Source organism: Otolemur garnettii, unplaced genomic scaffold, assembly GCF_000181295.1.
Source record: "Otolemur garnettii isolate 467f Iridium unplaced genomic scaffold, OtoGar3 scaffold00179, whole genome shotgun sequence".
Taxonomy (NCBI): Eukaryota; Metazoa; Chordata; class Mammalia; order Primates; family Galagidae; genus Otolemur; species Otolemur garnettii.
In genome coordinates, this window is record NW_003852574.1 from 1,356,841 (window position 1) to 1,369,751 (window position 12,911).

Sequence of the window (12,911 nt, forward strand, 5' to 3'; positions counted from 1 at the left end):
CAAATAAGAGCATATGACTTTTTTTTTTTAAGAGACAGAGTCTCACTTTGTCACCCAGAGTAGAGTGCTGTGGCGTCACAGCTCACAGTAACCTCCAGCTCTTGGGCTTGGGCGATTCTCTTGCCTTAGCCTCCCAAGTAGCTGGAACTACAGGCACCCGCCACAATGCCCGGCTATTTTTTTGTTTTTGTTGTTGTAGTTTGGCCAGGGTCAGGTTTGAACCTGCTACGCTTGGTATATGGGTCCAGCACCCTACTCACTGAGCCACAGGCGCTGTCCCATACCACCTATTTTTGTGCAGTGATGTGCACATGCATGTGTATGTATACAGGTGCTGACTGTACAAGTGTCTGTGCTGTGAGTACACACATCCACATACATAAAAGCCAAAGGGAGATAGATATACCTCAGCCAGGCGCAGGTTCTCAGGCTTCACATGAACACTCTGAGAAAGGGAATCCAATACTTCACTTGCACTGGAGTTTTCCTTGCTAACACTCACCAGGAACTATGGCAAAAATGGCAGAATCAGTGGGGGACGAGGACCAGGTACTCTGGGATAGCCCAGAGAGATAGGGGCTTACTGCTCACCTTGATGGGCTTGCTGTGGGGCTCTCGGGCAAAATAAAAGACAGGAAGAACCTTTTGCTTTTGTGGCAAGGGCACCGGCAGATAAAGAAACGGGTCAAAAGTGATGGAGACCTGTGGATGCATAAGTAGACAGGATGCTTATGCCCAAAGAGCTCATGTAACACATTCTGACCACTTTTAGGCCCCTCACAGCCATCCAGCAAACTCTCAGACTTGAGATCAGGAGGGCCCACAGAAAGAAAACAATCCCTCTTTCTAGCACAAGGGGAACTGCTCAGCTTAGCTTCTTTACCAATTTGTCCCTCACTTGTACCCCATATGCCTTTCCAATCTTATCTATAACCATGCCACTCACACCTTATGTCACCACATCTTTGAGCCCAAATATTATTATTATTTTTTTTTTTTTTGAGACAGAGCCTCAAGCTGTCCCCCTGGGTAGAGTGCCGTGGCATCACAGCTCACAGCAACCTCCAACTCCTGGGCTCAAGCGAGTCTCTTGCCTCTGCCTCCCAAGTAGCTGGGACCACAGGCGCCCGCCACAACGCCTGGCCATTTTTTGGTTGCAGCCATCATTGTTGTTTGGCGGTTCCGGGCTGGGGATTCGAACCCGCCACCCTAGGTGTACATGGCTGGCGCCTTAGCCGGTTGAGCTATAGGCGCCGAGCCCCCAAATATTATTTTTACCTGAGTCAAGAACCTTACCCTAAGATCTACCTGCCATCTTCCTTGCACAAACCTTGCCCTTCAGCACCTGAAGATGCACATGCCTCTGAACCTAATCTGATTAGACTAGCTGAGCCAAACTAGGGAATCCATCACACCTTGGCACACACGGGGCACACCAGCTTCGACTTGTACTGGCCCTGAAATAGGTCCACGATGAAAGAGTCATTCCTCATCTTGTGCCGCTGCCACGCTTCTTCAGCCACCACCTGAGAAGCAGAGTGGTGAGAAATAAGATGATCGGGGGACTAAGATACACATGAAACATGCCCACTCACTACCTCCAACTCTGACCTCATCAGGTCGCCCATCTGAATCCACAGTCTCTGTGTACGGCTTGTTCTGGATACGATTCAAGTCCTCATGCAGCCCATCCAGCAGGAAAGCCATGAATTCCTGGGCATCATGCTGTGCGTAGCCTGTGAACTGGCTGGCCTTGCTCGCCACAATGGCCTGGATGCAGGAGCCAAAGTGTGAGCATAAAGTCCTAGCACCCAATGCACACCCAGCTGGCTGGGCCTCCCCACCCTCTCCAGCCAAGGGTGGTAGTGGTCACAGATCACCTTCAACTTGGAAGGCTGGAAGGCATGGTGGGTGCCCTTCCACAGCGCCCGAAGTAGCACAGCAAAGCCAATGGCCAGGCGCCCACCAGTCCCTAGTGGGTTGTTGTAGTTGATCTCAGCCTCAAAAGAACGATCTAAGAAAAGCAGCCAAGCAGATGTCTGAGGGACAAGGATACCCCCTCACCCATATCCCAGGCTCCAGGCCCTGCTCTCACCATGGAAGAAGTCCCGGAGTTCCCGAGTGTTGGACAGAGACTGAATGACGCTGTTCATGAAACAGGTATTGCCTAAATTTACAAGGCCAGTGAAGCCTGGCAGACACACCTTCTTCTCTTCCTCCTCTTCTTCCTCCACACTGTCTCCACTCACTGGGCTATGGGGCATGGGGGGCACCATACATGTGGGCTTGGGCTGTGGGAACAAAGGGAGTATGAGAATATAGCCTAGAGACTCTTCAGCTTCCATTCTTGGCCCTTCCCATCACAAAATTCTCACCGAAGCCAGGTGTGGCTCTGGCTTTGGGGCTACATGCTCCATGGGTGTGCGAGCTGCCACACTGTCTAGCCCAGTGTCTTCAGATCGAGCCTTTGGCTTGTCCTTCTCCACAGCCCGGGCTTCCTCCTGGCCTGTCATAGGGTGAGGAGCACCTCCTGGTGGGGTTGGATCCAGAGGGGTTGGACCTGTCGGCACGGCAACCTTTGCACCACCCACTGCACCTTAAAAAGGGGGAATGAGAGGGCTGGTGGTTAGCAGCATGTGGCAGAGGAGAGGGTCCTGGTCATGTACAGCTGGGGAATGAAGGGAGCTGGTGTGCAGACCTCGTGCAGCTGGGGCCTCCAGGCCCCCCCAGCGTTGACTCTGCCGCTTACGGAGGCAGATGTCGATGCGAGAGGCCGTGAAACAGAAGGTGCACTGCTCTGGCTCAATCAGGTTCCTATGGGAAAAGGCTGAACTCAGTGACTCAGGTGCAGTGGGCATCAGGCTAGATGGGCCAGGGAAATGGAGCCCAGGGTGAGACAGGCACAGTGGTGGGGCTGGGCACCACCCACCTGAGCTTCACCTGCCAACGGAAGATGGTGTTGGGCCCACAGCCTGGGTGCAGCCTTAGGAAGTTCCCATCCCTGCAGAGGCAGAACAGGAGAAAGGATGAGAGAAAGAATATGAGACATGCTATCTCACCCAAGACATCTGCCCCATCACATCCTGCCCACTCACTCACCTGGTCTGGAAGATGAGCGTAAAGTCCTGCTCACGGAAAAGTACTCGAGAGGTGTCCCTGCGGATCTCCTTCACATATATGTGCACCACTACCGAATCTGGCCCCTTCTCATATGAGTCATTCTTGACAAATGCCAGGTTCACCATACACTCGGGCTCTATGTCAAGACCATGGCTCAGTATGACCCAGGACAGGGTCTATCCTGTAACTATTCTACTCCCTACTCACCCACCAAACTTGCAACTCAATCTAGAGCTCTATCTGCCCAGCCCTAGCCCCACTTTTACCATCCACCAGGGTTGCAGCATCTGCTGCCACTGCCATCTCCTCCTTGCCACGGTCATCTTTCCCAGGGTCTCTGTTCCGGGCCATGACTGGAGAGACTGGGTCATTCCTGGGGCACACTGCCTTCTCTCCTGCCAAAAGGGCTAAGTTCTCCTCTGAGCCCAAGAGACAGGTTTGAGCATTCAATGGTGGTACACGAAGCTGTTCTTCAACCTCAACCTATTCATGGCAAGATTGTTGGCAAGATCAACCCTGGGTATGGCAGGTGGCCCCCACTCTAGTCCACACCCTTTCCTCTCATTTCCTATCACACAAACAGGCATCCAGCTCTCACCTGGGTAGCCGGGTCATCCAGGAAGGGTGGAGCATCACCCCGGGGTCCAGGGCCATCCCTGGATCCTTCCCCCTCTGGCCCTCTGCGAAGATGCACAGCCCTCTTGGCGCTGGGCCCTGCCTGGGCCCCGGGGCCAGCCCCCGAGCCTACCTCACCACGGCCCTGGGCCCGCTTCTGGTTTCGGGTCTCTTGCTTAGGCCGGCGGGTCTCAGGGCCTGGCTCCAGGGCAATGTGAGACAGCTCCTGCCCATTCTCCTGGCACCGCAGCCCTGGCACCAGCTCCTGGGTCCCTAGAGGTTTCTTCTGTCAAAGATATAGCAGTCAGGCCCTGTTGACCACACTGGGTATCCCCACCCTATCCTACACTGGAACTCACCAGGAGAGAGGGCCACGTGAGCAGAGGCACCTTCTTGGGCAGTGACAGCTGCAGGAGGCCACCCTTGCGGGCCTGAACTTTGGTGCAAGAACTTTCTATCTCAGCATAGAAGACACCACCCCATTGCTGACCACCTACAGACAGAGTGGGGTCTGTGAGCTGGGATGGGGGATATCAGATGATTCAAATATACTACTGCAGGCAGGGCAGATGGACACACCTGGAAGCCGTACCACACAGTCTGTATCTGTGAAAGCAGCATCCACCTCTTCCAGCCGCAGAGGACCTGCTCCCACACGAAGCTTAACAATTACCTCATCTGCACTCTGCCTCCAATCAAGCAACAACTCTGTAGGGGGAGTGGCAAAGAGATCACAAGCTCCTGATGGGGATAAGCAGGTAACAGAGACCCAGCCCTAAATGAAACTGCTCCAGAACCCTTGCCTCCCCTATCATCTGGAAATGAAAGGCCCATCCATTACTCACCCTCTTTGTTCTGCTCCTCTCGAGGAGTGGACACTGACCCTGATGACGAAGGAAAGAACAAGGAGACAACAATAGGAGACAATGTCCAGGATCCCATCACCCCATCAATCATCTTCTGGATCTCAGTCAAGTACCCAGACTTCAAAGCTGAGGCTCTACCTAACCTGTAATGGGTCTTTCTCTCCACATGAGACCAGAGGGAATAGCAAAAAAAGTCATCTCCCAACCTCCAATCTGCATTCCTAAAGAGAAGGGAAGAAGAGAAGGCCACAAGCTATCTAGAAAATTACTCCCACCTTTCCTAGGATCTCCATCCTTGCTCTCCTGGTTTGCTCGATCCTTCTGTTTCTTTTTACAAGTACCCTCCTCCAGTCCTGGGGGCCCTCTCCTCTGGCCTGTGGCACTGGCCCCACCAGACATCTTGAGCCGCTTGGTTGACAGCCAGAGTGCCCCGGGGTCGGCAACCGTGTCTGGGTCAGGGCTGCGGCGCTTTCTTCCTGGCCCAGCTATCTTGGCAACTCTTTGTGGCCAAATTCTCAGCAAGTAACCGACACCCTAACAAAAAGAAACCAATGATCACTGCCAAGGCCCAACAACTTATTGCCTGACTATGGCCAGGGCTTGGGAACCCAAGATACTCCTAACCCTACTACCTGAAGTAGCCCTAGACACTCTAAGATTATTCTCAAGAGGGAATAAATAATGTAAGTAGCAGCAACCACTTCTGGCCAAATCTAGATATCTACCATAACACAGCCACAAAGCTGGAAACCTCACTAAGGAGGCATCAGGTCAAGGCAGTCATGGCCTGGGCCCAGGTTCCTCTACCAATCTGGAGAGAAGCCATGGCTTCAGACCACAAGGCTGGCACTCTGAGCAGGGTGCTCACTTTTCCTTCACTCTCACTGGCTGCTTAGTCACCACTGGAGAAGTAGGAGGTGGGGAAGGCAGGCCAGAAAGGAGACAAATCAAGAAGCAGCCAGAGGTCCAGGCTCTATAGGGATAACAGGCCCAGCCCAGGTGTTGCCACTACTCTGGGGCAAAAGCACCCCACCTGTCTCCTGCCAGTTCCTACCCTCCTTATAATCCTGCTCCCCTGCACTTATTGATCTTTCTTCATACCAAGAGAGATTCCTCTTCCCAGCTGCTGTCCCAAGCACAGAAGGACTGAAAAGGGTATCTAGATCTCACACTACCTCTTCAGCAGCAACCTTGCTCCAGTACAAGGGCAAGATGGACATCCAGTTTGAGACTGGAATAGACATCACAATCTTCCTTCTCAGGTCCCTTCAGTGAACAGTTCTAAGCCACAGGGACTTGCTACCCAGTTTCCCACAGACCCTCTAGTAGATTCTGGACTGTTTCTCCATCCAACGTGAAGCTCTCAAAACCAAATACTGAGATGAGGGTGGGGATGAACCACGCATCTGGGACCCCTGACAGCCTCAAGTCCACCCAAAGCCAGTAGCAGTAGAGTGACTTGTCTGTTCCGCTGCGTGTGAGTATGTGTGTGTGCCAGGGGGCTAGGCTACCCTTCTGCGGGTCAGATGAGATACTGGTGGGCTGGATCTTTAATGATGGCAGATCTACAGCCGAAGGGCAGACAACTGCCCGCCGCTGCCTCCTCGCACCCAAAGCCCTAGCTGAAGGTCGCATCCGTCTCAAAGCTCTAGGACATCGAGGCAGGAAACGGGCTGTTTGGGCACCTGAGCTGGCCTGAAACGACTGCGCGGGGTTACTGACCATAGACCAGTACCCTGGCCGGGCTGCTACCCAGCTCCAGTCTCCGAACCCTGGGCCCGCCACCACCTCCTCCAGGAAGCCGCCAGTCCTCTTTGAGGCAGGAAGCCAGTCACAGGCAACGCGTAACGGTCCCGCCGGCATTCGGTGTGCCTAGCACGCCACAACACTCGAGAGGTCAGGGCTGGCACGGCCCGTGACCTTGAACAGGCCTCCTCGGGCCCGCGTCGCGGCCTCCCCGCTCTGGCCAAACCGATGAGTTGCGGCCCGCCCCACTCACCGAGCGAGACCGCCGCCGCCAGCCCTCTTCGGGCCCTGGCAACCCGCTTTCGGTTCCGGTTCCGGTGTCAGGTCGGTTCCGGTTCCGGCGCGCCCCTCCCCCGTCCCGGCGGCGCCGCCACCGCCTTAGCCTCTTGTTTTGTTTCGACTTCTGCTTAGGCCTGCGGGAGGCGGAGCGCAGAGCTGGTGACGCATTTCCGGCAGGAGAGAGCTCACAGCTCCCGGCAGCTCCCGGGCGGGCCTGAGCGAAAGGAGGCGGGGCTCCGGTGCCTTGATTGAGTCTGGGCCCTACTATTGGTAGCATGGGTGTTCTAGACACTCCGCCCGCCCCAAATCAGAAACCAGACAACACAGTTGGGATTCATACTGGTTTATTGGGGGCCCTGCCGGGTCAAGAGCTCTTTAACGCATAGCAGACACGTGTGGGGCGGGGCTGGAGACAGGGATAGGCGTTGGGCAGGGGTCACTGGCAGGTGTTGTAGATCTGGACTTGCAGGTTGATGGCTTGAAGCACGCTGCGCATCCTGGCCTCCAGCCCGTCCAGCTGAGCTGCTTTGCCCTCAAGTGCCCGCTCATTCTCTTCATAGGTGCCCTCCAGTTCTAGGAGGTGCATTTCTCAGCTTAGGGGTCCTATTCCCACAGTCCCGAGTATCTGGTACCCACTTGCCCCATTCCTCACCCTGTAGCCGCTGCAGCTTGTCTTGAGCTGCCTGCAACAGGTCCCGAGCCTCATCCCGCAGTTGCTCTGCCCTTGCCTGTGCAGCCAGCACACCCTGGGCCTTGCGCTCAGCTAGGGCTCTCACTGTCTGGTACTGGTCGCCCAGTGGGCCCTGCAGCAGCTGCAGATGTAGATGTAGAGGGAAACCAACAAGGTATCCCAGTGGAGGCCCAGCCTCCAATACTACCTTCTCCAGCAGTCTCTGCCTCAGCTCACCTGCTCAGCCTCCCGGGCACGACCCTGGGCACTGCCTGCTGTTTCTTCAGCTGTAGAGGCTGCCAGGCTATTTCCTGCTCGTTTCAGTTTAAGAGCCTCCAGGAGAGCATCCAATTGCTGAGCCCGCTCACCTGCAGAACTCAGTGCCTGTTCTGCACCTGCCATCCTCTCCTGTACCTACCATGAGTAGGCTGGAGGTTAAACAGATCTATGATGCAAGCCCATAACCTTCCCCATTGATGTCCTAGGGAGACCACACCTGGTGCAGGGTCCCCTCTGTGTCCTGTGTGTCAGCCATTGCACCCTGGATGGCACCCTGGGCAGCACCTTGTGCCCGCTGGGCCTCCTCCAATGCTGCCTGTACTGTCTCTGCTTTCTGTTTCTCACCCTCAGCACGGTTCCTGGGAAAAATGGTGAATCAGAACCTGCAGGTATCAGGACTAAGTGTTAGGGATAGGGGCCAGAAATGGGATGTCAGACCATGCCCGCTGTGCATCCTGCAGTAGCTGCTCAGCCCGACGCACATCTCCCACAGTACGTGCCAGGATGGTATCCACATCTGCCAGGCTCCGGACTCGCTCTGCAATCGCACCTGCCAGTTGCTGGATCTGCTCAGGCGAGGCTGGGATGGAGAGCTCTAGCACCCGTGTAGCCACCGTCTCAATGCTATCAGGATCAGCCCCCTCCTCTATGGGGACATAGGCAAGGACTTAAGAACACAGATTAACTGGCATAGGCATGGACTTGGGGTATTGACTCAGGATCCATACATGGGGATAGAGGTTTGCTAATAGGCATAATGATGTAACAACAGTAACAATGACTAAGGAGCTTAGACACAGGGACACAGACCTGGGGACCACATACTGGCAAGGACTCAGGGGCCAGACATTGGGATCGTAAACACAAGTCCAATGCAGGCCCTAAGACTCAAATATGAACCTAAGACATAGACATGGCGGGAAACAACCACATGGCCTGGTTACGTGGGAGGCTCACGGTTGAGGAAGTCCTTCACACTCTGGATAAGTTCTCGAAGTTCCTGGTTGGTCTGCTCCACCTGTCCCCTGGAAGCATTAGCCTTGTCCAGGGCCACCTGGGCCCTCTTTTGCGCCTCGCCTGCCTGCCGACGAGTCTCAGCCACTTGGCTGAGGATGCCACCACCTTCTGCCAGTGCCCGCTGCAGCTCTGCCTGTGTGTGCCGGGCTCGGCCCAGGGCTAGGTCTGCTGTGGCTGCTGCACCATTGCAGCTGAGGCCCCCACAGCGGGGCTTCCCATCCTCATCTCGGCAGCCAGCACCCCCACAAGGGCTTGTAGCACAGGGTGCATCCCCTGGGGCCCCACATACCTGCACAGAACAGGGCAGGGCTCACAGGAGGAACATCCACATCCAACCGTCCCTCCCCACGCTTGCACCTTACCAGTTCATTTATGCCTTTCAGGCTCAGGTTCCGGGTTCGGCCAGAGAGCTCGCCCAGTGCCCGCTGGTTGGCCATGTATTTTCTGTTGAAGTTCTCCCTCTGGGCATCCATCAGCACCTCTGTCTGATGCCGGATACCTGCGGAGTTGCTCACTGGGCTAGGCACTGCTAGGGCTGAGGTGTTGGCACGACGTTCTGCCTCTGCAGACTGGCTATGAGCATGGCAGATGCTGTCATAGGCACCTAAGTAAGGCAGAAACATGAAGTTAGCTGAAGATTGACCTTGGTCCACTTGCTCAGTTGGCCAACAACTCACCCAAGAAGTTTGAATGCTTAAGCAGGTCAAGATGCTGGTCGAGCTGCCGCAGCGTAAGATTAAGTGCAAGCCCATCTCGTTCCAGACCACTTAGTGCATGGTTGGCATTGAAGTTCTCATCCTGCACATCTGTGAGCTGTGCCTCCAGCTGAGTCAGATACTCAGTCGCCTCCCCAATTTCACGCCTGCACTGGTAGGGGATGGGAATGTTTAGAGACTTCAGCCTGATCCACTGGAACTTTGCCCAATCCCACCAGATGTTCTGAGGCCCATCCGCACCGCAGCTCCTCTGTGGCCTCCACAAGTTGTGCAGTGGAGGCAGCTGAGGTGTTGCGGGCACCCACAATGCTCTGGACTGTGCCCAGTTTCTCCTGCATGTTCCAGAAGCTGCTCTCAAAGGCACCCAGCACACCGGTCTGCTGCAGCTCCTGCACCTGCTGCTCCAGGCGCCGTGTACGGGTAGCCAAGTCCTGTACCACGCGGTCCCAATCCCCAAAGCATACATGGCAGGGATGACAGGCAGGAAAGACTCCTGAGAAGCCACGGGCACACTGGTCACAGCGCACACCAGACACACCTGGGCGGCAGCTACAGTGACCCGTGGAGCGGTGACACTGAGGTGTGTCTATTCCATGAGGGTCACAGTCACAGACTATAGGAAAGGACAGACCATGGAGTTAGGACTCCCATGGGACATCCTGGGAAGTCTTCCATCCACCCAGGGACCCCTTGACTCCCTCACCACGACACTGCAAACCAGGGTCTCCCCAGTGGAGTTCTTGACACTCAGCACAGGTCCGCCCACCAAAGCCAGCATGGCAGTGACACTGCCCTGTGAACTAGGGGAGGAACAGGTCGTGAGTTAGCCTCTATCAGAGGCTAAGCCCACAAGACAAGGCAGACAGCTTGCTCCATCTACCCATGGATCAGCAGTAAGGTCCCATACCTCACTGCAGGTAGGGCCTCTAGCCCGGCTCTGGTGGCAGGCACAAGGCTGGCAACCATGGCCGCTGGTAAGGTTCCAGAAGTTGGGGGCACAGTGGTCACAGCTAGGACCCTGGACGTTGGGGAGGCATGGGCACTGCCCACTGCTTGGGTCACAGTGGCACGAATCAGCAGATGGGCACTGTTGGGGATTTGTGCCAAGCCGGTTGCAGGTACAGCCTGTGTCAGCCAAGATGAACACAGTAGTCAAGGAGAGCCCAAGCAGCAGGACCCCACCCCCAGCCATCCATTTCCATACTCACGGTGACAGCTCTGTTGGGCAGCCTGCCCATGGAAGCCAGGCTTGCAGTGGGCACAGTGTGGCCCCTCAGTGTGGTGTAAACAACGCAGGCATTGGCCCGTGTGGGGATCACAAGCATCAGGGTCCATGAGGTCAATGTTTCCACTGCACTCACATGGTTGGCACTGGCCACCTGGCCTTGATGGCTGTCCAAAGTGCCCAGGGGCACAAGCTTCACACCGAAGCCCTGCCCACAGTCAAGGGGAAGCCATGAGTACTTGGCCTAGCCACCTTACCCTGGTCCCATGCCTGCCCCCATCCACTCACCTGTGTGGCCTGTCTGGCAGTGGCACACAATCTGCTGTGAGTACTCATCGCGGTGGCAAGAAGTAGCAAAGTGCCGTTGGCTCCCAGGGCCTTCAGGGCAGGGGCAGGGCCGGCATTGGCCCCCATATGGCAGTCGTGGGTCCCCATAGAAACCAGCAATACACCTGCAGAGAGGGGAAGGAAGAGATGTGTTATCCCTGAGCAACCTGCCCACCCACTGACCTACTCCTAGCTGCTCCAGGCTTACCTTTCACAGTGCTCACCCCCTGTGTGATCACGGCAGCCCAGGCAAGCGCCTGTGTGAGTATCACACTCATCTGCATGCCCATTGCAGACACATGGCCGGCAGCTAGGGAATCCCCACTGGCCACGCTGGCAGCGGTCACAGCGAAGCCCAAAGGCACCAGTTCGGCAGGGACATTGTCCACTGGTTCCTTCACACAGACCACTGAGTGCCCCCTCAGGGCTACACTGGCAGGCTGAGGGCAGGGAAGAGGCTAAGCCAGGGGAAGGGGCTGAGGGGAGTCTGGGTGAGGTCAGGGTAGGAAGGTCAGGGAATAGAAGAGAACTGCAAGGGACAAAGGATTGAGAATATGGGGTCCAAGGCTGAGTTAGAGGAAAGAAGAAGCAGGCCCAGAGGGCAGAGGGAGAATAGTAGTGGAAAGGAGAGAAAAGAACAGGAGGGAACAAGGGGCAGAAAAGTACCTTGACAGCCTGTGGGGCCAAAGCCGTAGTAGCCAGGGACACAGAGATCACAATGGCGCCCAATTACTCCAGGTTTGCATAGGCACTGACCACCATGGGGGTTGCACTCAGAACTCAGTGAGCCTTGAGGGTTGCACTGACAAGCTGTGGGAGGGGAGTAAGTTCAAGTCAGGCTGGGCCCCCACCTCTACCCCATCAACCCACATCATAGACACTCACGCAAGGCACCATTGTAGATCAGGGTGGACAGACTGATGAGGAGGGGAGCACAGGGCTCAGAGGGACGGTTCTTGCTGGGCAGTAGACCCTCTTCATGACAGCGGTAGTGCTCAAAGGTAGCACGGCGCTCCAGGGAAGCAGCATCACCCCCACTAAACATCCCTAGCACCAGGACATGGGGCAGCAACACTAGCTGAAGGGATGAGCAAAGAAGAGTACAGTTCAGACCTAGGACCACATTGGCATAGACAGAGTACTTACCCCAGCCATGAGTCTGCCTCTTCAGTCACAGACCTCTCCACTACCACCCTAGTCCCAGCCCCACGTGCCCTGCCATCTTGGTTGGTATGAGTGAGTGGGAATTGTTCACCGAGTCAATCAGCAGGCCAGGTCCAGAGTAAGGGGTCTCAGGCTGAGCACTTCCCCCTGTTCGTACTAGCTTCAGATGTAGCTTGTAAGAGATGCCAGGCTCAAAACAGACAGGACTGGGAAACACCATGTACCTGGGTGCAAGTGAAGACAGGTATGGGAGGTTCACCCAAGGTCCCCATACTCATCATCTGAGTTTATCGTATCTTACTCACAGCAACTAAACGATTGGCCAAAGCAGAAACTACAGCTGGGGTGGGCTGGGCTGGACTGGGCTAGGCCAGGCCAAGAAACAGCTGGGAATCCTAACAGAGAATCTGTACAAAAGATTCCAATAAATAGGGCTTGCTGGAATCATACACTTGTATGGATCAGTTTCACTGGAAACATTCATAAAGCCTGGTAACCCCACAGCATTTCCCTGGTACAAGAACTTGCTATTTTTCCTCAACAATCTCTTCACACTTCAGCCTACAACCTGCTCTTCACTAGGATTGTCACCTCCTCTCTCTTTCTCTGCTTCCTAAGTCACTTCTATCAGCCTGCAAAACCATACTCAGGTCCCTTCATCCTCTCCCCAAAACTGTCCTTCAATCCCTTAAATCTTCCCCTAGATGTCACCTCATCTTTGCTCTCCTGCTCAACACATTTTTCAAAAGAGACCACTGTAGTCAGTGCCTCCACTCTAGCATCCTACTCCAGTGGAACATTTGCTGCATCTTGTGCCAAGGTTACCAAGGACCTCCATGCAGACACACCCAGAAGCTACTTCTCTATTCTATTCTTTTTTTTTTTTT

General features: G+C 55.2%; 2 protein-coding genes across 10 annotated transcripts in view; both read right to left on the reverse strand.

Moving 5' to 3' along the window:
• Window positions 1-6,766, reverse strand: part of USP19 (ubiquitin specific peptidase 19) — a 12,689-nt gene extending 5,923 nt beyond the window's left edge. For 2 of the 9 annotated variants that reach the window (XM_023519546.1, XM_023519550.1), the window contains exons 1-17: window positions 6,324-6,582; window positions 4,877-5,135; window positions 4,581-4,619; window positions 4,315-4,443; window positions 4,095-4,228; window positions 3,719-4,021; window positions 3,387-3,603; window positions 3,100-3,256; window positions 2,930-3,001; window positions 2,699-2,814; window positions 2,376-2,596; window positions 2,096-2,291; window positions 1,881-2,014; window positions 1,612-1,770; window positions 1,416-1,526; window positions 592-702; window positions 407-508 (exon numbers count right to left, since the gene is read on the reverse strand). In XM_023519546.1, coding sequence (XP_023375314.1) covers window positions 407-508; window positions 592-702; window positions 1,416-1,526; window positions 1,612-1,770; window positions 1,881-2,014; window positions 2,096-2,291; window positions 2,376-2,596; window positions 2,699-2,814; window positions 2,930-3,001; window positions 3,100-3,256; window positions 3,387-3,603; window positions 3,719-4,021; window positions 4,095-4,228; window positions 4,315-4,443; window positions 4,581-4,619; window positions 4,877-5,135; window positions 6,324-6,464 — 2,601 coding nt within the window. In that variant the 5' untranslated portion in view covers window positions 6,465-6,582. The other 7 variants (XM_023519549.1, XM_023519547.1, XM_023519548.1 and 4 more) reach the window with 7 other exon arrangements.
• Window positions 6,767-6,955: 189 nt separating this feature from the next.
• LAMB2 (laminin subunit beta 2) overlaps window positions 6,956-12,911 on the reverse strand; it is a 15,436-nt gene continuing 9,480 nt past the window's right edge. The window contains exons 17-33 of the mRNA XM_012811917.1: window positions 12,116-12,248; window positions 11,746-11,938; window positions 11,527-11,670; window positions 11,069-11,300; window positions 10,822-10,985; window positions 10,517-10,741; window positions 10,216-10,433; window positions 10,012-10,108; window positions 9,549-9,921; window positions 9,270-9,454; window positions 8,955-9,196; window positions 8,533-8,881; window positions 8,014-8,221; window positions 7,793-7,934; window positions 7,534-7,710; window positions 7,279-7,438; window positions 6,956-7,199 (exon numbers count right to left, since the gene is read on the reverse strand). Coding sequence (XP_012667371.1) covers window positions 7,063-7,199; window positions 7,279-7,438; window positions 7,534-7,710; window positions 7,793-7,934; window positions 8,014-8,221; window positions 8,533-8,881; window positions 8,955-9,196; window positions 9,270-9,454; window positions 9,549-9,921; window positions 10,012-10,108; window positions 10,216-10,433; window positions 10,517-10,741; window positions 10,822-10,985; window positions 11,069-11,300; window positions 11,527-11,670; window positions 11,746-11,938; window positions 12,116-12,248 — 3,379 coding nt within the window. The 3' untranslated portion in view covers window positions 6,956-7,062. The remainder of the gene's footprint in view (window positions 7,200-7,278; window positions 7,439-7,533; window positions 7,711-7,792; window positions 7,935-8,013; window positions 8,222-8,532; window positions 8,882-8,954; window positions 9,197-9,269; window positions 9,455-9,548; window positions 9,922-10,011; window positions 10,109-10,215; window positions 10,434-10,516; window positions 10,742-10,821; window positions 10,986-11,068; window positions 11,301-11,526; window positions 11,671-11,745; window positions 11,939-12,115; window positions 12,249-12,911) is intronic.